Raw genomic sequence first — 22,989 nt, forward strand, 5'->3', positions numbered from 1 at the left:
ATATAATGCATGCATGTATACGTACATATAATGCATGCATGTATACGTACATATAATGCATGCATGTATACGTACATATAATGCGCATATATATATATAATGCATGCATCCATGCGTGCTCAGTTACTTCAGTCATGTCCAACACTTTGAGACCCCATGGACTGGAGCCTGCCAGGCTCCTCTGTCCATGGGATTCTCCAGGCAAGAGTATTGGAGTGGGTTTCCATGTCCTGCTCCAGGGGATATTCCTGACCCAGGGATCAAAACCAAATCTCCTGCATTGCAGGCAGATTCTTTACCCACGAAGCCAACTGGGAAACCCATATATATTGTGTATTTGTACTTCATATAGTATTCATCTGAAGTCAGGATGATGGTTATACCTGTAGGGGGAGGGTGGTGACCTTCTGGGGGAGGGTGGTTGCCCTAGTTCCTGCTCTGGGAATCCCCCGACTCAGTGCCTGGAAGTGCTATGAAAATTCATGGAGCTGTACAGTCATCATATGTGTACTTTCCTGCATGTGAAATAGTGACGGTGAGGATGGAGAGGAGGGGGCGGAGTCACTGAAAAGACATTACTGGGCTTCTCCTCTGGGAATAGAGCTATGGCCTCCCTGGCGAGGAGTGGGGCTGCCTATGGCTCAGAGGGTAATTCAGAAAGACCACAGGAAAGCGGAGAGTGGGGGATGAGATGATGACACAATTACCGAGCAATTTCAGGGCAGCTTTCTGGGCTGTCAGAAGCTTATCTGCAGGTGCTGGGGCTGCCGTCACATCACTAGTTGCTGATGGAGGGAGAAGCTGGCCTTCTCCTGCTCCCTGATCTCCCCCATCCTGAGAACATCTCTCAATAGTACTCATGGCCCCGCCCTCAGGAGCATCCCCTCTGCTCCCCTTACTAGCCTGGAAGCATCTCAAGGGCACATGTTTCTTTGCACTTGCTCTCACAAGTATACTATAGGTATACTACAGATCAGCCACCAGCAGAACTCTGTGACTAAGTGGCTGGAGATAAGGAAAGGGGCAGAGGGGAGGATGCCTGTTAAGGGATGTGGGTGCATAGCCACCTGCATGAGATGAGAACCTGGATGAGAACCTGCCCTCATCCTCTCTTCCCTCTTAGCAGCCCTTGGTGGAGGGCAGGGGCCAGCCTCCAGCACTGTGCCCCAGTGCCAGGAGGCTCCTTACTTTAAACTCCCAGGTTTGGGAAGGCAGCACCCAGAGAGAGATGCCCTGGTCTTCCCCCAGCTGTCCCCCATCTTTTCCCCTCTTTAACTGGATCCATGCTGAGGGGGCCACTTGGGGCAGACCTCCAGCAGCCCTCTAAGCCCAGACTGGCCATGCTGAAAAGCTGAGTCACGTCCAAAAGCCATGGGCTAGTGAGTGCTCAGTCCAGAGCTCTGGGATCTGCTAGGAGCTTCCTTGGTCAGCCAGACCAGAAGAGCTGAGGCCCTGTCCTCCCTCTCCCACCTGCTTGAAGGAGACCCCTACTCAAATAAGCCTCCAGGGCTTGCGATAATCTTGCAGTCCCTGGAACGGAGGACTGACCCAAGATGGACTTGGGTAAGGCTTCAACCACTCTTGGGTGACCGGCGCCCATACATATCCATGAATCAAGTCGAAACATAGATATAAGCAGCCCTAGGATTTGGCCCAGAAGCAGCTGATTTATAGGGTACTTTCCTTTTCCCCTGTCCTGCTCAACATTCAGCCCTGGGCCCACTTACCGGCTGGCCAGACCCGGGGCTGGAGCAGAAGATGGTGTACTTGCGGATCACCCCGTTGGGCTTGGTTGGGGGGAGCCATGACACGACCACACTGCTGGCGGATGAAGGAACAGCCTTGATGCCAGCGGGGGGACCTGGAACTGAGCACGGGGAAGGTGGGGTCAGTTTAGCGAATGCAGGAACAAAGCCTTTAGGAAACAATGACAAGGTGGAGAGAGTAAGGCAGATTAATCTGAGAGAGCTCCCTAAAGGATGCATTTTTGAGCTCTGGTTTAAAGGAGGAGGTTCTAGCATGGCAAACAGGTGAGAGGATAAAGGTGATCATTAGGGGCTTGGAACAAAATCTCTGAGATGGAGGCATTGGGAGCGGCCAGCTGCAGAACTCTTTGGCCAGAACCAAGAACTTAAGATACACAGGAAAGAAACAGAACCCATAAGGAATTCATCTTGATCCCAGTGGTCCTAACCTGATCCCCTAGCCAATGCTCTACTAACTAAGCTTGTATTTAGGCCAAATATACTGATCACTTTGCTCTTTTTGGCCTGTGAGCTCCTTGAGGCTGGGGACTCTGGAGACTCACAGAGCAGGCCTCCTCCTGAGGGTCAAAGGTCAGTGGTCAGCCAGTGGGTGACTATGCTTCCTGCCATGTACTCAGGGTACTGCCCTTGGGGTGCTGGCTAGGCTCCTTCTCTTTTCAGGAGGGAAAATCTACTTTAGAATTGGCAGAGAAACCCATCCCGAGTGGATCTGAGCCAGATGGACTGTGACCTCCCCTTGCTCCCGTGCTGGGCCTGCCTGGCCTGGCTGGGATGCCAGGGCCTGGAGCCTAGCAGCATCCTGTTTCCAGCCCATACTCTCCTTCGTCTTTTCCTTGTATTGCTGTAACTTGTCTTCTCTCCTGGGAGCTTTTATGCTCCTCTGAAGGTTGTGATGGTATCCTATTCAACTTATTTTCTCTCTCTGAGCCTCAGTTTCTCCATCTATATGGACATAACAACCACATTAAAGGTTTGTAGTGAGAATCAGTGCTAATTAAGATAAAGCACCTGGCAGGGTGCCTAACACAGAAGAGACTCAATAAATCGTAACAGTTAGTACTTTTGCACTCCCTTCCTGCGCTCTCAGCTTTTAGCACCCACCGCAATTTTTAAAAAATCTAATAAGTGGTCAACAATTCTAGGTTAAATAAAATAATTAGAAACAGTATCATCCATCCAGGGGCCTGAGCCCAGAAGCTGGCAGTCATCCTTGACTCTGCCCTTCCTCACTACTACAGCCTTGCCATTTACTTCTGCTAGAGGTCTCTGCTGTTCTGGGACACAGGGGGTGGGTGTCTATGGATGGCCACTGGGGCAACTGCCCTGTTCAAGTCTTCTCTGTCCTTGCACACTTCTTTCTTACCACTTATTAAGAGAAATATGTTGGAATCTCCCACTGTGATTGTAGATTTACCTATTTATCCTTGTTCTGTTGGGTTTTGTTTTTGTGTATTTTGAGGTTATGTTATTAGGTTCGTAAAAATTTACAACTGTTTTATTTGCCTGGTAAATTAAGTCTTTTATTGTAACAAAAGTGTCCTTCTAAGAATGATTTTTGCCTTAAAGCATACTATATCTGATATTAATATTCCAGTTTTCTCTTAGTCTTGTATGGTACATCTTTTATCTTTTTCCATGCTTAACTTTTCTACACCTTTATGTTTTGATGTCTCCTAAAAACAGCACATATTTGAGTTTTGCTTCACTGCTAGCCACTCTAGCAGTCTTTATCTTTTAACTGGAGAATTTAGCCAATTTATCTTACTACTGATACATTTGGGTTTAACTATCCCACCTTACTGACTATTTTCTATTTGTCCCACCTAAACTGTTTTACTTTTCACTGTCCTTTGTGCCCTCTTTTGGATTGTGCATTAAAAGAAACTCTGTTTCTCCCTTCTATTAGTTTTGCTATTATGCACTCTTTCATAACTTTTAGATTATGTGAGTCTAACTTACCAAAGTCTAGTAACTGCCGCTTTTCTTCTCAGATAATGCAAGGACTTGGAATTTCCATTTACTATCTCTCAATTCACATGCCATTGTTATCTATTTTAATTCTGTAAATATTTGGACACCCCTTTCAAGGTGATTATATCATCATCATTTTATGCAATCAATATTGATTTCAATTTACCCATATAGTCACCATTAATTGCTCTTCTTTCCTTTCTTCCCACATCATTGAGCTTCTATCTGGGATCATTTTCCTTCTAGTTAAAGAATACCCTTTAGTATTTCTTTCAGGGCAGCTATGTTGGTGATAAGTTCTCTCAGTTTTTGTTTGTCTGAAAATGTCTTGATTTCACCTTAATCTTGAAAAATATTTTTAAAAGGTATAAAGTCACAGGCTGATAACTACTTTTTTTTCATACATACTTTAAATATCTCATTGTGTTGCTTTCTGCCTTCCACTGTTTCTGATAAGTTAGCTGACAGTCTTATTTTTGCTCCTTTGAAGGTAACTGGTTTTTTCATCCTCTGGTGGCTTTTAAGATTTTTCTCTATTTGTTTATTTTTCAGTAGCTTTATTATGATAAGCCTAGGTGTGGACTTTAAGTTCTTCCTTGTGAAGGTTGTAGAGCTTCTTGCATTTGGGCTTGATATCTTTCACAGCTTTGAAAAGTTTTCAGACATTTTATCTTCTCCTCCATTTTCTTTATCCTCTTTGGGATATCTTCTCACATCTTCTATGTCCTTGATATTCAGAATGTGGTCCATGGATTAGCAGCAGCGTCGCCTGGGAGCATGTTAGAAATGCAAAATCTCAGGTTGCACCCTAGACCCACTAAATCAGAATCTAAATTTTAACATGATTCCTCAAGTGATCTGTATGCACAGTAAAGTTTGGAAATCATTGCTCTATGTCTTATTCGCTCTTTTATTTTCCATTCATTTGTCCTTTTGTGCTTCATTTGATATTATTTTCTGACCTGTCTTCTAGTTCACTAGTTATCTCTTCAGCTGTGTCTAATTTGTTATTAAGCCCATCTAGTGAGTTCTTCATTTCAGATATTAGTAGTTTTTGTTTCTAGATTTTTTTATTTCACAGCTTCCAAAGCTCTTAAAATTTAATGAAACCCATTTGGAACTCTTGCAGAGCTGCTGCTTTTGTCTTTTTCTGCTGGCGTTTATTCACATTGTCCCCATTGTTTTTATGGTATGCCAGACACACTATCTGCAAAGTTGTTTGTGGAAATAATTTGAGGTCTCAGATGATATAATCGTCCTAAAGAGAGAATTCATGTTTGCGTCCAACAGGCACCTTCAATCTGGGACACTAGCAACCTGAGGTCACCTCATTCTAATTTCTAGGACTGAGAGGATCTGAGGCTGAGCTGTTTACTTTTGGTCCACTTTTAGAGTTCTACCCTTCATGATCTCAGCTCAAAGCAGGCTGGGGTGGGGAGCAGAGGAGGGTCCGCATGGTAGCAGGCCCTGGCCTCCAGTTCTTGTCTTTCTGGCACTGCTCAGCTTCTCAGTCACTGCCTCTAGATTCAGCAAGCATCCCCCAGGGGAGCAGCTGTCCCGAATACCAAGATTACCTCCTGGGCCTCTATTCTCCCCTGGATCCTGGCCCAGTCTCTTCACTTTCCTGCCAGCTCTCTGATTACCTTCAAGCAAGTATGTAAAAATATTTTATTCAGATTTCCTAGTGTCCTCAACAAGGAGGAGAGTGGATTGGAGTTACACTCTCTACCATTCCTGGAAGTGGAACCCCTTTGATATGTTTCCCTAAACCTGCCCCTCCTCCTCCCTTCATTCTCATTGCTGCTGCCCTTTCTCACACCTTCCTTTTCTTTGCCTAGAGGCCCACAGGTTCTAAGAGGCCTTTCCCAACCCAGTCCTTATCCCCTATTCCCTTCCTATAACCAATCCTCAATGCTTCTACAAGAGTTCTCATCTAGTTCATGCCTCTTCCTCAGTTAAAAACCTTTAAAGTGGTCCTAAGTCCAACCCAACTTTGCACTCTGAGGCCATATAGATAGGTCTGGTATTCACAGGGCAGATGAGCAGCAGGCAAGAGGTTTCGAGCTAAAGAACTGAGTATAGCCAAGCCAGCTCTGAAACCAAGCTCAGACTGAGAGATCTGGACTTAAGAAGTGAGCTTGAATTGATATGCTTGCATTTTATCTTGCTTTTCTCTAAATTCCCTATCAGTTTTTTTTTTTTTCCTTTGGCAAAATCCTGAGGGGGTCTGGTGGGGGTGGTGTGTAGGAAGTTGCAGTGTCTTCTGATTAGGATATTTGTCCAAGGTGCCATGGCAGAGTTGGAACTAGAACGTGGATCTGTCCGCTTTCCAAGTCAGCTGAGTAATAACTGTGACTGCTACCTACAAACTGCAGAACCTGGTAGCGGTGGAGCAGTAAAGGTGGGGCGGGCTCGCTCGTCTGCCTACCCCTCTGCCATCATTTCTCTCTAATCCTTGCAAACAGAGTCTCACTCTTGCTTGGGTCACCCGTGCTCCTCCACCCTTCAGAGAAAGCTGTCTCCATCACCCACACCAGAGGATTTATCATGCTTAGAGTAAGTCAGCCATGATAATTCCATTCTCCTCTCAGTGACTGGCTTCGCGAGAGGCATATTGCCCTGCTGTTGTTGATGGGAAATGAGCATAAGTCTGCTGAGGGGGTTTCTGGGAAAGGTTTCTTTTACTCCCGAGAGACGCACACCCATAGGAAGAGACTGCTTCTCTCACTCTGAACTCTGTCTTGTCTGGCGTGATGCCTGGAGCTGCAGGCATCTTGAAATCATGGGAGGAACAGCTGACAGGCTGAGGATGGCAGAGCAGAAAAGATGGGAACCAGTGAGTTACCCAACCCCAGAGCTGCCCTACTCAAGACTTCTTGTTATGTGTGATAATAAATGTGCTTATTGCTTCAATCTTTTTTTAGTTGCATTACTCACAACCAAAAGCTTCCTAACTGACACAAATGGTGTGATGAAAAGTATAGAGGTTGGGGAGGCAGGAAAGCTCTCCTTTGCCACCCATCAGTTTTGTGACCTGCAGCAAGTTGTTTTAGCTCTCAAGGCCTCCGTTTTCTCATCTCTAAAGTGGAAATAATACCCTCCCCAAAGGGCTATTGGAAGGTTGCTGCTGCTGCTCAGATGCGAGTCGTGTCTGACTCTTTGCGACTCCATGGACTGTAGCCCGCCAGGCTCCTCTGTCCATGGGATTCTCCTGGCAAGAATACTGGAGTGGGCTGCCACCTCCTCCTCCAGGGGATCTTCCCAACCCAGGAATCAAACCTGCGTCTCTTGCACTGGGAGGCAAATTCTTTACCATTACCATTCTTTGCCACCCGGGAAGCCAGGTGCTGGAAGGTTAAATCACGCTTATGATGGCGCATCACACACATGTCAAATGATGACCATTGTTCTGGATGAGATCTCATCTGACAGTGGGTTCCTTTCGGCTTAGGCTTCCCCCAAGGGCACCTGGGTCCACCGGAAGTAATCATTTCATTGCCAGCTCTGGGTAAACCAACTACCATTTGCCAGCGCTTGACGTTTTAGAAAGGATTCTATGGTTAGGCTGTTTCTTACATCTAGATGAGGAGAACCAGCTGACAGGTTTTATCGTGAGGAAGCTGAGGGGCAGAGAGGTTAGTGACTTGCCAACAAGTGGCAGGGCTGGGGCGCCCATATCTGCTCCTCCCACCCCGTGAAGCTGCCACCTTAGGAGCCCGGCCCCTGCTGTGTGTGCCCCTGTGACTGCACAGGCAGCTCTGGCGGGGACAGCTTCTCGGAGGGAGGGTTGTGCTCCTCGACTCTGGCTTCCCTCATGGGTCTCACCTTGGTCAGCCAAACACGTGGAGATGCTTCTAACTCAGGCCTTTGGAACTGTCGTGGTTGTTTAGTCACTAAGTCACGTCCAACTCTTTTGTGACCCCATGAACCATAGCCCACCAGGCTCCTCTGTGCCTGGAATTTCCCAAGCAAGATTACCAGAGTGGGTTGCTATTTCCTTCTCCAGGGGATCTTCCTCATCCGGGGATTGAACCCAAGTCTCTTGATTGGCAGGTGGATTCTTTTTCCACTGAGCCTCCTGGGCAGCCCCTTGCATCAGAATAGGATGCAAGAAAGTCTGGAGGTCTGGGTGGTTAATTTCTAGAGGCCAGAAGGTGCCAGTGTGTATGTGTGTCTCTGAGGCCCTTGAAAGGGGGCAGGCTCCGAGCACCGTCCCCGGTATGTCTCCACACAAGAGCAGGTGGCTCTGCCTGGAGCTGTCCCAGGAAACCTTGATGCGGGGATTAATGACAGGAAAAGTAGGGCAGGCAGGTTGGTAAATATTTAATTGCTAAGAGCTTAAGTGGGGGGAGGGGCTGATCTGATGGAAAGGGAGGGGCTTAGGGAGAGTGGGGAGCATCAATCACAGTTAGTCCCATCACCAAGTCGCCAAGCTGGTCTGGGAGATAGTGAAAGACAAGGAAGGTCCACTATCACTCCCAGCCTGAGTTGCCCCTCTGTAACTCCTCTCACCCTTCCAGCTCCTTCTGCCAAATTGTCTGGATAGGACCTAGACCACAGGTCTCTGTATCCTTTGAAAAAACCAAGGCTGAATTGGAAAGAGGCCAAAATGCCAACCTTGGTTACTGTTTATGAAACACCCACTGGATGCAAGGCATGTCATATCAATTGACTCTTTAACCACATTGCGCCTGGCTAAGGAGAATTAGAATCAACTAAGTGTTGGGGTTGGCGGGGTGAGGAAGGAAGTGGAAGAGGAGCCCAGAGCTGCAAAGGGTCACATATGGTACCTCCTGTCCCCAGTGAGGCCCCTTGAGGGGTACAACTCTGACCTGGGTGGGAAGTCTGACCCTTGTCTGGACCTGATCCCTCCTGGGCTGACTCGGCTCCCAGCCTCTCCCCATCTGGCTGCATCACTCTACCCTGGGGGTTTGGCTCCTTATCTCCCTTTTCTTCCGGGGGCGGGGCTTTGAGATCACAGATCCAAATGCAGGCACATCCCAGTCCTGACAGTGTCCCCCCAGCCACACACCCATCAGAGTCTAGGGCCTGGCCCATTCACTCTGGGGCCTCTGTAGCATGATCGCCAAGTCCCTAACCCGGGTGCTGTTCCCATTCCCGGCATCCCCAACCATCTGTATCCAGAGAAGACCAGGCTGAACCCTGCTGGGGAGCAGATGCCACAAAGAGGATGCTCTTGGGATGGGGGTGGGAGGAGAGGCTGTATCTAGCCTCTGACCCCAGTGCTGCAGGGGGAAAGGGTTATGGTGGCTTGTATGTTTAGGCATGAGTCCTGGGGCACTTCACCACCACCTGTGGTAAGCTGTACTCTTCCAAAGCAGGGCTCCCAGAATTCTCAGTCACCCTTGTTGTTCAGTTGCCAAGTCGTGTCTGACGCTTTGAAACACCATAGACTGCAGCATGCCAGGCTTCCTTGTCTTTCACTATCTCCCAGAATTTGCTCAAGTTCATGTCCACTGAGTTGGTGATGCTATCTAACTATCTCATCCTCTGCCGCCCTCTCTCCTTTTGCCTAAAATCTTTCCAAGCATCATGGTCTTTTCCAATGAGTCACTCTATAGAGAAGGGATAGGAAAAAGGACAGGGCTCTGCTCTCCCCCTTAACTGTGGGTGGGGTGAGCAGTGGAAGGCTGGAGCAACAAACCCTGGGAGCTGGCCCCGAGTGCCGGGGCAGGGTGGGAGGAGCGCACTCACCGTCCTCCTTGGTCTGGATGTAGAGCACGCTGCTGCGCACGCCGTCCCCGGCCTGGGTGTAGGCCAGCACCTGCACGCTGTAGTTGGTGAACTTCTCCATGCCTCGAAGCTCCACCCGCTCCCGCGTCGTGGTGATGTTCTGCATCTCGCCCCACTCTGCCGGACACGAGCATCCTCTGAGTGCGGCCCAGGCTGGCCAGGCCAGGCCACGGTCCCCCAGCCACTGCCCCTCCACCAGCCTGGGCTCGGACCTTGACTCCATGGTGGTGGCAACGAGGGGGACCTTTCACCTCAAGGTCATGGTTGCAGACTTGAGACACGGCTCCTAGGCTGTATCTCTCCCCAAGTGGCCCAGCCAGGGTGACCCACAAATGCCAGCTGGGCCTCAGCCCCTAGTCAACCCTGCACCAAATTCAACTTAATACTCTCTCTATAAAATAGTTCTACCTCTCTATCTCTCCGAACCTCACTTCCCTGTCCTCCACCCACCCCTCTCTCCATGTGAGGGACCCCAGGAGTGACTTGAACCCAGAAGGAGCCTTGGCCAGGTGGAGAGTTGGCAGCTGTTTCTCTTGGCTGCCCAGCACCTCTGGGAAATGGAGTATTTCCTGCCATATCGGTAAACAAGGATTCACAATCACCATTCTAGCCCTCTAAATCCTTGAATCCCCGAGCCCTACGGGCACTCAGGAAAGAGAAGAATACCTGGGTGATATGGCAGATAGGCTGTAGCCACTCCCTACAGTAAACACGGAGGAGCTCAGGATGTAAAAAAATGCAGGATAGTGAGCTGCATATGAAAGGAGTGACTTCTGTGAGTCCAGACTCTTGCATCTTCCCATACACAGAAAAGGGCTAAATTCCTTAACTTGGAATATCTGGCTTTCTTTCATTCACAAAAATACTTTTGACCTTCAGACTACCTGGCCTTTGTGGCAAAACTTCTATATAACCTCCCCCTACCTCCTTGGAGCAGTTCTCTCAGGGCTACTTGAGATGCTATCTCCCAGGCGTGAAGTCCTAAAAATTCCCACCCGAAATAGTAATAACTCTCCACTTTCAGGCTGTGACTGCTCTTGAAGTAGACACCTCCTTGGGCTCTTGGCTCTCCCAGGCGATAGATCCAGGTGGTATGACCTGTGACAGGCTGGGGATACCTGCCCTGCACCTGACTGCTCCTGGACTGGCACCCTGAACTCTTGAGAGGACAAAGGGTTAAGTCCCCACTCCCTTCCCCCCACATCAAGGACATCTTGTCCAGCAGAGAGAACATGGGTGAGGCTGCTGGAGTGACAGCCGTGGCCGGGAGGGCCAGGCCGTCCTCGGGCTCAGCGAGGACCCGTCACCCTGGATCTGCGAAGAACTTGCTGTAGACGCTGAAGAGCTGAGGGAGGGCATCCCGTGGGACAGCCAGGGTCTCAGGAGGAGGAAAGACGCTTCTGAGCTGACAACCGTCCCCCTGAGACTACTGGGATTTTTTAGAAAACAGCCCCAGACACCAGCTGAGGACAGGCCGTGCGGAAGACAAGTAAGTGCCAGCAAACCCACCCTGGTGCCTCGCGAGGGACCCGGTGCAGGCAGAGGTCTGGTCTCGGGCCTAGCTGCAGACCGGCCACAGTCTGCCAGGGTCCAGAGGGTGAGGACTCCAGGCCCAGCCTGAGGGGACTCTGGGTCAGTGAAGGAGGGCCTCAGAGGCCTGAGAAGTGGGACTTTCCTTTTCCAGGAGGTCAGAAACTAGAGGGGACCTGTCTAGGACTAGAGCCAGAGAAAGACGCAGGAGGAGGGCAGCCTGGCCATCAATTCCGGGGCCTTTGGAAACTAACAAGCTGATGCCTTCCTCACCTGAGGGCTGAACTGGGGAGCCACAGGGTTTGAAAAGGGGGAGCGAGTTCTAGAAAATGAGGGCCCTTCCCTTTTGTGGCTCAGCACAGATGAGATGAGGCCATCTCATCGCATAAGGCCCGGGAAGACCTTCCGGCCTCCGCACTCCTGGAAGAGAAGGTGGAGGCATGGCAGGGAGAGAGAATTCCTGTCAGCAGTGCCTCTGGGCAGACCAGAACCTGGGTGGGGGCCAGGGAGGGCAGCTGGCCCAGGGGGCTGGCTGTGAGCTGGAGACCCAGATCCTCCAGGAGAGAAGGAACGGGCCAGGCAACCAGTGGCAGAAGGCTCAGGATATGGCGAGGCAAACTCACGCCCACAGTTTGGGATGCTGGGCCTCTGGCTTGTGTGACTTCCTGGTCCAGGGCTCTGCTGCACCAGTGGGCAGGGGCTGCTGTGTCTGCGGGGCTACGCTGGCCCATCTCATGGGAAGGCACCCAAAGGGCTGGGCCACTGTCTTGGCTCTCCTCCCTCTGCCGTTCCTTCCCCCAGCTCCACTGCGCACGCTTCCCCACTCTTCTCCAGGTCCTGGGCAGCTCAGCTGCACAGAACACAGGCCTCGCCATCCATCTGGCCAAGGGACCCTGCTTCCTCCTCTCGCCCCTCAGTCCTAGGAGGTGACAGCTACCTGGTGGTGCTAGTCCCTGGGGCCCCAGCTTCCCTCCACACTCCTCCGAATGCAGCACCTTCATTAAAGTCTCAATTGCCCCGTTTGAGTATACCACCTGTTTCCTGACTGACATGGCCACAAAGTCCTCGTACCAACACATTCCATCAGAAAAGCCAACGTGTCCCTCTCACCCCTTAAGCCACTGCCCCACATACTACTGAACAGGGGCAGCTGGTGTCTGTCCCCAGCAGAAAGGTGACCGTGCACACCACCTCTCACTGTGGCCCCTGGCTCTGGCACAGGAATAACAGGTGCAGGGGAGAGGCTGGACTTCTGCTTGACATCCCATGGGAAGATGCTCAGCTCTAAGTGTGGGCCTCCAGCAACCCCTTGCCTCTCACCCCACGAGCCGGCCACCACCCCCAGCAGACTCACCCCCGTCAACGTAGAGGGACCAGAAGATGACCCGATAGCCTTTGAGGACGCCATTGAGAGTGCTGCGCGGGGGCTCCGACCAGGAGATGACGGCCACGTCGGAAGTGATGGACAGGGCCCGGACGTTCTCGGGGGGCTGGCTGGGCACTGCGGAGGGGAGAGCCAAAGGGCCTGGTCAGGGAGGTACAGGACAACACGGACGTGCAGGCAGGACCCTGCTGCCCGGCCAGAGGAACCTCGGGTCACACAAGTGGGAGGTCCTCCTGACTCAGTGAGTCTCGAGAGTTTGGGCTGGTGGCTGCGAAGGGAAACCAGTCTCCTTCCCTCAAAATTTGGGTGAATAGAGATCTTTCCAGCTTGGTTCCTGGGCTCTGGCTGGCATGTTCCTGATTCTGGGTAAGTGCTCAGGGAAGAAGGTGACGCACTCCAGGCATGAGCTCCTAGGGGTTCACCAGTGGGCACCACAGCCCAGGGAGTCCACCTCCACTCCACGTAACAGAATGTGGAAGACCAAGCCAGCCCTGGGGGGAGTCTGTAACTGAGGCTCTTATCTGATGGCTGCCAGCCATGTGTGTCCCTGCCCCTGTGCCAAACTGAAGGGAAGGAAAAGAAGGAAAGAAGCTCTCAAATAACCCTGGGGCAGGAGAGAAGAGGGCCCTCTGACACCTTTAGGACTTCTGGAATCAATGCACTTTTGTCCCTTGTCCCTACACCCAACACACCGAAATGCGCTGGGTGAGGGAAAACACTAAGACCAGCCTGGGTGGCCCACCCTGCCTTTAACCCTCTGCATCTGAGAACTTAACCTAAGTCCCAGCCTCTAGGGGTGGCCCAGCTGCGGCTCGCCCATCTGAGACGAGAGACAGGAGCGACACCAGGCCCCAAGGAGCCACCTGGGCCAGGGACAACTTTGGTGGCACTTCCACTGGTTTCCGAGGAGCTGGGGGCAAAGGGGAAGGCCACGTCTGCTTCGCTCTGAGTGGGAGAAAGGAGGCATAGGCTGGATGGGAGGTAATTAGATCCCATTGCCCCACAAGAGGCAACTCTAATTTTTATGAGCATTTAAATGATAATACATCATCCTAACGATCCTCTCTGAGAATGATTATTGTTTCATATTACTTAGGTGTAAAAATATAAGCACCATGTAATTAGGGACCCAGTGTAATAAACTAATACAGATCGCCCGTTCGAACAAAATGAAGGTAATATAATTATGGAAAAGACACTATTGCTAAGGCAGGGGCCCTTGAATACCCCAGGAGGAGTGCTAATATTGCCAGGAAACGATCAGGATCTGACAGGCTAACGAGGGCCTTAATTAAGTATGAAAAACTGCTGAGCAAATGCTGCTGGAAACTTTCTTCCCCTTCTCCTCCTTTGTTTGGAAAATGTCTCCACAGCCCATGCTGATCTCTCCCTGTTGGTGATCCCAGCCCCTCTGTAGCTCCCTCAAAAGCAAGGGATGTGGGGCCCTGATGGAAGCAAGGGTGGGCCTGGCCAGGTTGGGATGGCCCTGGAGGATGGAGTTTAGTGTTTGGTCAGGTGTGCTGATATGGACTTGGGGCAGCTGTTCCCCCTGGAGGTGACTTCCCTGAGCATCCTGCATCCACGTCGTTTGGTCTTGCATCCAGCCTCGCTCCCAAGCAAGAGGGTAACAAGAGGGTGAAGTAGAAAAGAGTATGGGATTCAGGGTCAGGTCTGGATTTTGACCTGGGCTCTTCTTCATCAGATGGGCAATTCTGGACAGGTTCTTAACCTCCGTGAGTCTTGGGTCCTTTTATGGGCAATGACCTGGCTGTTAGTGCGCAGGTTCTCACAGGTGCTCCCTGCACCAGCAGCATCAGCATCGCCTGGGAATTTATTAGACACCCACATTTTTGGCTCCCACCCCAGACCTGCTCAAACAGAACTCCGGGGGAGGGCCCAGCAATCTGTTTACAACCCTCTGATGTGCGCTCAGGTTTGAGAAGCACTGTGTCAGAGTACTGCTTGGGATGGCACCGCTGCTACTTAATGGTGACAAGCTGGTCTTTCTATCCAGCCAGGCCTGTGGCCAGCAGCGGGCAGTGGGGGATGGGCTGGTGAGGATGTGGGTTGGTGGAGGGGGTGAGGGAGCGGATGGTATGTCGCTCAGGTGCTTCTCTGGACCTCTCTGCATTCTATGTACCTTTCCCCATTCTGTTTTCTCCCTTTCCCCCAGGGGCTCAGTGCACTGACATCTGCTCCCTCTCACAGCCTAGCTTGAGCCCCAGAGCAATTAAATGGGAATCTCTGGGGATGAGGCCAGGCATCAGGATTTTTAAACCCCGCAGATAATTCCAACTTGTAGCCAAAGTTAAGAACAACTGATATGAGTTAATCTACTGGTGTTAATCTTCTGGTGTTTCTGACCTGATGCATCCTCCCTCCCAAGGGTGTCTTTGTTTTCAGAGAGAATGAGGTAGGGAGAGCACATTGCTTAGCAAAAGGAATGACTCTCTAATGGTAGAATGCTGGGTATCTGGATGGCCATGGGGCAATGGCATTATGTTTCCAGGGCAGTCGGTTCTCTCCCTTTGCTGGGGGAAGGCTCAGACTCAGTGACAGGTTTTAATCTCATATCTTGGTCTTAGGCTGGGGTATCACTAAGGAAGCTCTATGTATTCTGCTCTTTAGGGGGCTGTGTCCAGCCTGGCTCCATCTCCTGGGGTGGGTATCAAGGGTCATGTCTCCTTTCGTTTCCTAGCACAAGCTCAGGTAACAGTGGGCTCTTCTCTGTGCTTGGAGAGCAGGCATGCTCCTGCTGCCTCTTAATCCTCTCCTCCTGAGAAACCAGGCCCCATTATTCACTCAAAGTTGGAGTCCTCTCCAATCCTCAAAGAATTCAGTTTTAAAAACTGGGCTCCAAATCCTCTGTCCACGGACCTTGGGATTTTGTAACTCCACAGTCTCGTCTCAGTTCCCTAAAACAGATGGTGGGCAGCTTCTAGCTCAGAAGTACGTAGGTAACTTGGCTTCTGCCCCTTTTCCAACCTGGAGGGCCTAAAGGAGGAGAAATAGGACCCAGAGTGTAGAGGAAAGAGCTTGGGGAGAGAGATCGGTGAGGGGCCAGGATGAGGCAGGAGAAAAAGGTAGAGGGAGAAGATGGATGGAGAGTCAGAGATGCACAGACAGGCACTCAGACAGACCAGTAGCTCAATAGAGAGACCGATGGGCAGAGCATTAGAAAGTGATGGATAGAGAGCCAGCCAATGGATGGAGAGGCCCAGAGGCCTAAATGGACCAAGCATCCCTTGAGAAGCCAATGGGTGAGAGGAGATAGAGGGATCCAGGGAGGCTGTGTGTACCACAGGATGATGGGGCCCAGGAGCAGGGAAGGGCCCCCAGCCCTCCCTGGCAGCCCTGTGGCTCTGCCCACAGCTGAGATCTGTACCCATTACCCTCTACTGGCGCCCTCACCGTCCTCCAGGGTGGTGGCATTGATCTCGCTGGATGAGGGCCCCGTGCCAGCCCGATTGAAGGCCTGGACCACCACGCCATATTGGGCGAACTTCTTGAGGTTGTCCAGGGTGTAGACCTCGCTGTCCCCGGTGGCCTTCATCTCCACGATGCTGTACTGCCCGTTGCTGCCCGGGCTGTTTTCTCTGTAGCCGATCTGGTAGCCACGGATGACACCGTTCTGCAGCTCCTTCTTGGGCGCCTGTGAGTGTGGGGTGGGAGGGTGGTGGGGGGAGACAAAGACACAGTGACATTCTGAGGGGATGCTCTTAAACCCAAAGGCAGGTCATGTCACTCGCTTGCTCCCAAGCCTTCCAAGGCTCCCATCTCACCCAGAGTCAAGGCCAAAGGAAAAGCAACCCAAGTGTGCACAGACAGGTACAGACGATGTGGTCCATACATGCAATGCGATATTATTCGGCTTTAAAAAGGAGTAAACTTTGATAAACTCTACAGCATGGATGAACCTAGAAAATACACTAAGTGACATAGACCAGACACAAAAGGAGCAATACTGCATGACGCTTCTCTGAGGTGCCCAGAGTTCCCAAATTTACAGAAACAGAAAGTAGGACAGGGGTTACTGGGGGCTAGGATGGCTGGGCCAGCAGAGTTTCTGTTTGGGGTCATGAGAAAGTTCTAGAGATGGACAGTGGTGATGGCTGCTCAATGCTGTAAATGTACAATGCCACTGACCTCTACCTATGAGCATGGTTAAAATGATCCATTTTACGTACATAAAATGGTATGGTACCACAAGTTAAAAAAAAAAAAGAGCCCTTGACTTTGATGCGAGCCCAGCCCCTCTTGGAGTGGGACTGCCCTTGACATCCTGGCCAGCGGCTGGGGTGTGTGGAGAGCCCAGGCCTCAAGCCGGCTTCTGGATGGAGGGACAGAGATGGGGTGACCAGGGGGGTGACAGGGGGACCTCAGAGCTCTGCCTGGGCTGGCGGGAATGAAGGGCTGATCCCAGGTGGGCAGGCCAAGGGGGAAGACTCCACTGGCGTTAGTCTTGGGGTGGAAAATACACTCTCACCCCCAGCAGGAACCCTGATACACAACCAGCTACACACACAGGTGTTCTGAGAGAGAAAACATCAACAGGGAAACACTGACACAGACATTCTTGTATATGATCACACACACACACACACACACACACACACAGGATCTTGATACGTCCCCTTACATCTGGAACCATGAACACACACATCCAGACCCATCAAAGCAAACATCCCAATACACACCTCCCCACAGCCAGAAACATACAGACTCACAAATAGAAACTGGCTCCTTTAAAGAGGGGACATGCCCATCTATATATTGAGAGAGAACACACACACCAGTACATAGAAAAACAGCTTGAATCAGGGTTTTAAAGACGATGCAGTTAATTTAAAAGTCCACCTTTTACTGTACCAAAAAATAGTGTGATCAAAAACAATTAAGTTAGTAAAACAGCTCATTTATAAAAATCCAATGAATGTTTTAAATGAACTGCATTTTTCAGCTCACTGTTAACTCAATATAATGAAGTTTTAAATTTAACTTAATTGTTTTGAACTAACTAACTAGGTATGTGTGTATTTAATTGACTTGACTTTTTGCTGATGCCTGAATAATGTTTCTCTCTGCACTTGGACAGTCCTGTTTGCTAGCTGGTAAGAGGGAGAATTTCTGAATGTGAGTGTTGTATCTACACACTCAGGCTTCCCAGGTGGCTAAGTGGTAAAGAATCCGCTTGCCATGCAGGAGAGGAGGGTTCAATCCCTGGTGGGGAAGATTCCCCTGGAGAAGGAAATGGCAACCCCCTCCAGTATTCTTGCCAGGGAGATCCCATGGACAGAGGAGCCTGTCAGGCTACAGTCCATTGGTTCACAAAGTCAGACACGATTTAGTGACTAATCAACAAGTAATCTACACACTCATACACTCAGGCACTTATTATAGACACAAACATATGTTCAGAGTGTTCTTGTCCTCACGCTGACATATACTCTATTACACATCTGTGCAATATACAGATATATACAGTGATATACACCTACATACCTAGAGCCGCCTGCACCACAATATCCACATCAACATATACTGGCAGAGGCCTTGGGTAGGCATTCAGGCATACCTTGCTACATACATATAGATATTCACACATTTTTACAAATCTTGACATATCTTCCCTCCCTCCTTCTCTCTCCCTTCTCCCTGTACGGCCCCACCCCCTTAAACAGGCACACTCAGGATTTAAATCAATCTTAACAATATTTCTCTGAAGCATTAAGAAATCAATAGAGCTGATTGCAAATTTATGTCATAAAGCAGTGGTGATCCATCTCAAGGAAAGAGTCTTAAAATGAAGTGACTTATCTTTCAAGTGAATCTTTATTTTTCATTAATCTGTTTCTTGGTGTTAAAAAAAATTCCCTTGAGAAGTCAGCCCAAAAATTTATTGATAGGCTGGTTCATTCTGAAAGTTCTAACTTTCTAATCAATTTTATTTTTCATTATGAGACTTTGGAGAAATAAATCTGATTCTAAATTTTTATCGACCTCCGGTTGGAGCTTTGTAGCCAAATGTCTCAGAGGTTTACACACTTACTCATTCCCACCCCTTCCTCCAGGCTTCCTTGGAGTATTCTTAGGAAATGGATGCAGAGTCAGGATACAGATAAGACTCGGGGTCTGGACTCCAGACTCCCAGTTTCTGAGGGAAGCTCTGGCAACCAGATCTGAACCTGGAGGGAACCAGGGCTCCAGGTATCTATCTACCAGGAGGGCTGGTACCCAGGGAGGACCAACTGCCCAGCCTCTGTCCCACTTTTGTCCTGGTTATTTCTCTGGGGCGGGAAGGAACCAGGCTCTACCGCTGTGTGTGTGTGTGTGTGTGTGGTGTGTGTGTGTCTGTGTGTTTCTGTGTGTGTCTGTGTGTGTGTCTGTGTGTCTGTGTGTTTCTGTGTGTGTCTGTGTGTCCGTGTGTGTGTCTGTGTGTCCGTGTGTGTGTGTGTGTCTGTGTGTGTGTCTGTCTGTGTGTGTGTCTGTGTGTGTCTGTCTGTGTGTGTCTGTCTGTGTCTGTGTCTGTGTGTGTATATGTGTGTGTGTATGTGTGTGTCTGTGTGTGTCTGTGTCTGTGTCTGTGTGTGTGCATGCCAAGACATATAGTCTTTTTTCCCTTGTTTTTGTTAAAGAATTGCTTAATTTTTTGGCCATATCACACAGCATGTGGGATCTTAGTTCCCTGATCATGGATTGAACCCAGATCCCTTGCAGTGGAGGTGTGAAGTCTTAACCACTGGATCACCAAGGAGGTCCCAAACATGTAGTCTTTTTTAGGGAAAATATTACTAGACCCTTTTGAATCTCTCCGATTCTCAAGTCTACCTTTATGAAGGGACTAGGAGGAAGACTAAAGTACCTGGACTTTTTCTACCAGGAGTTAGAGTCAGAAAATGACCTTGGACTCAGAGCCCAGATGTAGATGAGGTAACCCCCTAAACCCTACTGTTCAAGAAGAGCATGAATGGGCCTCAGGAAACTCTGTGTTCCTGACCTCTGGACAGTGGGCTTCTGAGGGTGATATGGCTTCAGACTGTGTGCAGTGAAGTTCTGCACCTGTCATGGCTTGAATGACCACGGGAGTCACCTTGCGTCTCTATACCGTGGCCTCCTCTGATAGGAAGGAGAAATATCTCTTCTGTCCATTCAACAGGAACAGATAAGTTAGTGCAAGAAAACACCCAAACACTGGAAAATGCAGCAGGAAGCCATCAGAATGGGCAGCCCTTCTGTGCCCATGCCAGGGATGTGGTGATGAGGCCAGAGTTTCCCAGGAAAGCATTCCTCGGTCATGCTCAAGGTTATGCTGTTTCTCTGCCCTGCTGTGGAATTGCCTCTAATATTTCCCATCAGTGACAGTCTTCAGATACCTTCTAGATCTACAAGTTTCTTCCCCTTAGAAATGGCTGTGGCACGTAATGGTTTGTTTTCTCTACCGCTCCCCCTCCTCCAGAGTTAGGGAGGGCAGTTATTTTTTCATCCTGATTTTACAGAGGAGGAAATCAAGAAAAACCAAGCTCCCTGTTGAAGTCTTGACCATGAGAACATAGGGTATGGTTTCACCCTACTTCCCAGCTCTAGTCACAGGGCCAAGACAAGGGTGAGACCCTGTCATTTCATCTCCTGTTATCCATAGAGCCCCTTTGAAATGTACACAAAATCAATTCCAGCCCTAGATATATTACAACCTGTGGGGTTTGTAGGACAGACCAGCATGGTAAAATAATCATCTTCTCTCCTTGGCACTGATAAATTCTTCATCCCACTCCAAGCACAGGCCTCCATCAGAAAGGCATGGTGGAGAAGGGAGTGGGGATCAGCGGGGGGGACCAGTTCCTCTATCCTCCTCTCTTTCCACTCCTTCAGCCTCATGTATTTAGCAATAAACAGGCATGGGCATTGCAAGACACCAGACACTAGCAAGTCTATTGGGGCTTCATTTGAAGATTAAGGATGGGGAAGGGAGAGAGGCATTTCAGGGGAAATGCTTTTGACTTTGCTTACCTTCCAGGTCACTTGGATGCTCTGTGAGGTCACTGGCTGCAAGGTTACATCCATGGGAGGCCCATCAGGAGCTGGGGTGGGGTCAGGAGAAACAATGTTATGAGTCACGTCTTGGAAGAAAAGAGCCCTATGCCCTCGGTCCCATCCTTGAGCTGGAGGGCTGCTGCAGAGAAAGGAAAAGCTTGTCTAAGGCAGCAGAGAACTTCTTTTGAGTCCCTCTTGAGATGATCATAGGGTTTAAATTTCCTATTCATTCTCCATAATTTGCTGAAAACATAGCAAATAATGACTATTAAGTATGACTCCACATTCAGCAGGTTGGCAAAATTTTTTTTAAAGTTTGATAGTACAAAGTGCAGACCAAAATATGAAGTGGCAGGAACTCTTATACACTAACCATGGGAGAGAAAGTTGGTACAACACTTTGGAAAACATTTTGGCTTTTTTTTTTTTCCTTTCAGTTAAAGGGAGAAGTTTGTCCATCTGATAAGTCTGTAATTCTGCAACTGTTTATATTCCTTGGATGGGGAATGAAAATAGCCAAATCATACAGCTATACTGAAGCTCACAAAAAGAATCTAGACTACAACAAGGAAAACACAAGAGAATATATGAAGTATTATTTCATGCATACATTCTATTAGAACAGGCAAAACTAAGCTGTATGGCTATGTGTACATATACTAGTGACATGTATGAAAAAGAAAACAAGGAAGCTGGGATATTTGTTACTTCAGGGGGAAGGATAGGGTTATGGTTGAGAAGAGGTATATAGAGGGCCTCTGGGAAGTGATAATGAGTGTTGGTTATACTAGTTTTTGCTTTATTATTATTATTATGTGTAAAACCGCACCTGTATATGTACTTTTGGGTATTAATTTCTATTTTGCAATGACAGGTAATAGAAAATACAATAAGGGAAATCTCGCTTAAATTTTCAGGAAAACTTCATGACAAAAGTCACAGGAGATAATCCAGGGCACTGGTACCCCCATCCTTTGCAGATCTGTCCTTGCCAGACAGGCTGGGGCCAGTGGAGTGGGAGCAGAACCACGGACAGCTCCTGAAAGCACTGCGTCTAGAACCCCATTTGGAAAAGGTCAGGCATAAGAGTCTCCTGATCCAGAGGGAGACACAAACACACACCTTGGAATCTCTCCCCCCCTCCTCTTCTAATTGCAAACCCACTGCCAATGGACAGGATGGGTGAGGGCCCCAGATGTCCCTGATCTCCGAGCCCATGGGCAGGGGTGACAGGGCGAGGTGCTCACCAGCCTCCTCAGTGCTGATGGTGAGCTCCTTGCTCGGCTCGCTGCGGCCAATCTTGTTGAAGGAGTACATGCGGATGCTGTACACGGAGGCTGGATGCAAGTCCACGATGTTGGCCTGGTTGATGGTTGGGGAGATGTTGCGTGTGGACTGCTTGAAGTCCCAGGAATCTGGAGAGAGGACACCCACTTCTAATCTCAGCCAGACAAACTCCAGGACCCCTCTCCAGCCTCAAGCAGCAGCAACATCCCAATCTCAACCTAGATGCCCAGAGAGGTCCTGTTTACAGAGACTGCAGCAAGAGAATTTCAGAGATAACTGTTCTGTTCCATGAAGTTCAAGAGATCAAGGGATGCCTGAGGATGGGAACAGAAAGTCCACTGCTTGGGGAATCAGGAGGCTTAACCCTTCTCTACTCAGGGCCGCCTGGTAAACTCAGACCTCAGGTGAGATGTTTCCTATGGCCCCCTCCAAGATCACCAATGCTTGCTATCTCTTAGGGTCTCACTGGCCAATGCCCTTTTCCTGATCTCTCATACCACATCAGTGATGTGTTGTAACTGTGAGACACCCCTTCCACCCAAGATTCCAGTGCAAATGGGGAAGCCAAGTCTTATCCCCCTTTCTCCTCCTCTGTGTGTGCTTCTGTATTTCTTTTTCCTGTGCATTTGTGTGGTGGTGGTCTTGAATGTTTCCTAGGCTGTTGAGGGGAACAAACCAAGTGGCAGAGTCCCTAGGCAAATCGCTTCCTCTCTCACCAGCAAGAGAATGGTCTCTGAATCTCTAGCGTCAGAAGCCAACAAAGCGATGAGTATGTTCCCAATTCATCCAGGGGGACTGGCAGCCCATTCCAGGGCTAATGTTTAGCGAAATTGTAGAATGTGAAAGACACCCGATAAATACCACTCAGGGATACTGTGACAGTAAACATTCTGCATCTCCAGAGGAACCCAGTCATTCATTCGATGTATTTTTTCCTGTGCACCTACCAGGGGATTCCAGAGAGAAATGGAAGGGGTTGCAGTTACAGCAATGTCTCAGTTAGTACCTTCCAAACCCAGAATTCATAACCAGATTACATGATTGGCACTTTGCTTTGAAAAGACAAAAAAAGGCAAAGCACAAGGAAACTGGCTGATAGTGGGGCTTAAAAATCTTCCTAGGGCATGTCCTGATGTGACTATTCAGTCTAATTTTCCATGTCTTTTAAATCCACAGTAGAGGATTCTGAAAAGTGTCAGTAGAAAAGATTAAATTATATTCACTACAGTCTAATCCCTGAATCAGGGAGGGAGGATGGCATATTCT

General features: G+C 49.3%; 1 protein-coding gene across 1 annotated transcript in view; it reads right to left on the reverse strand.

The window, feature by feature from the left end:
- Positions 1–22,989, reverse strand: part of DSCAML1 (DS cell adhesion molecule like 1) — a 127,532-nt gene that overhangs the window by 19,477 nt on the left and 85,066 nt on the right. Inside the window, exons 16-21 of the mRNA XM_040257791.1 lie at positions 21,684–21,851; positions 20,413–20,483; positions 15,817–16,057; positions 12,376–12,522; positions 9,453–9,608; positions 1,728–1,867 (exon numbers count right to left, since the gene is read on the reverse strand). Of these exons, the coding sequence (XP_040113725.1) occupies positions 1,728–1,867; positions 9,453–9,608; positions 12,376–12,522; positions 15,817–16,057; positions 20,413–20,483; positions 21,684–21,851 (923 nt within the window). The remainder of the gene's footprint in view (positions 1–1,727; positions 1,868–9,452; positions 9,609–12,375; positions 12,523–15,816; positions 16,058–20,412; positions 20,484–21,683; positions 21,852–22,989) is intronic.

Source organism: Oryx dammah, unplaced genomic scaffold (assembly GCF_014754425.2).
Source record: "Oryx dammah isolate SB20612 unplaced genomic scaffold, SCBI_Odam_1.1 HiC_scaffold_17, whole genome shotgun sequence".
Lineage (NCBI taxonomy): Eukaryota > Metazoa > Chordata > Mammalia > Artiodactyla > Bovidae > Oryx > Oryx dammah.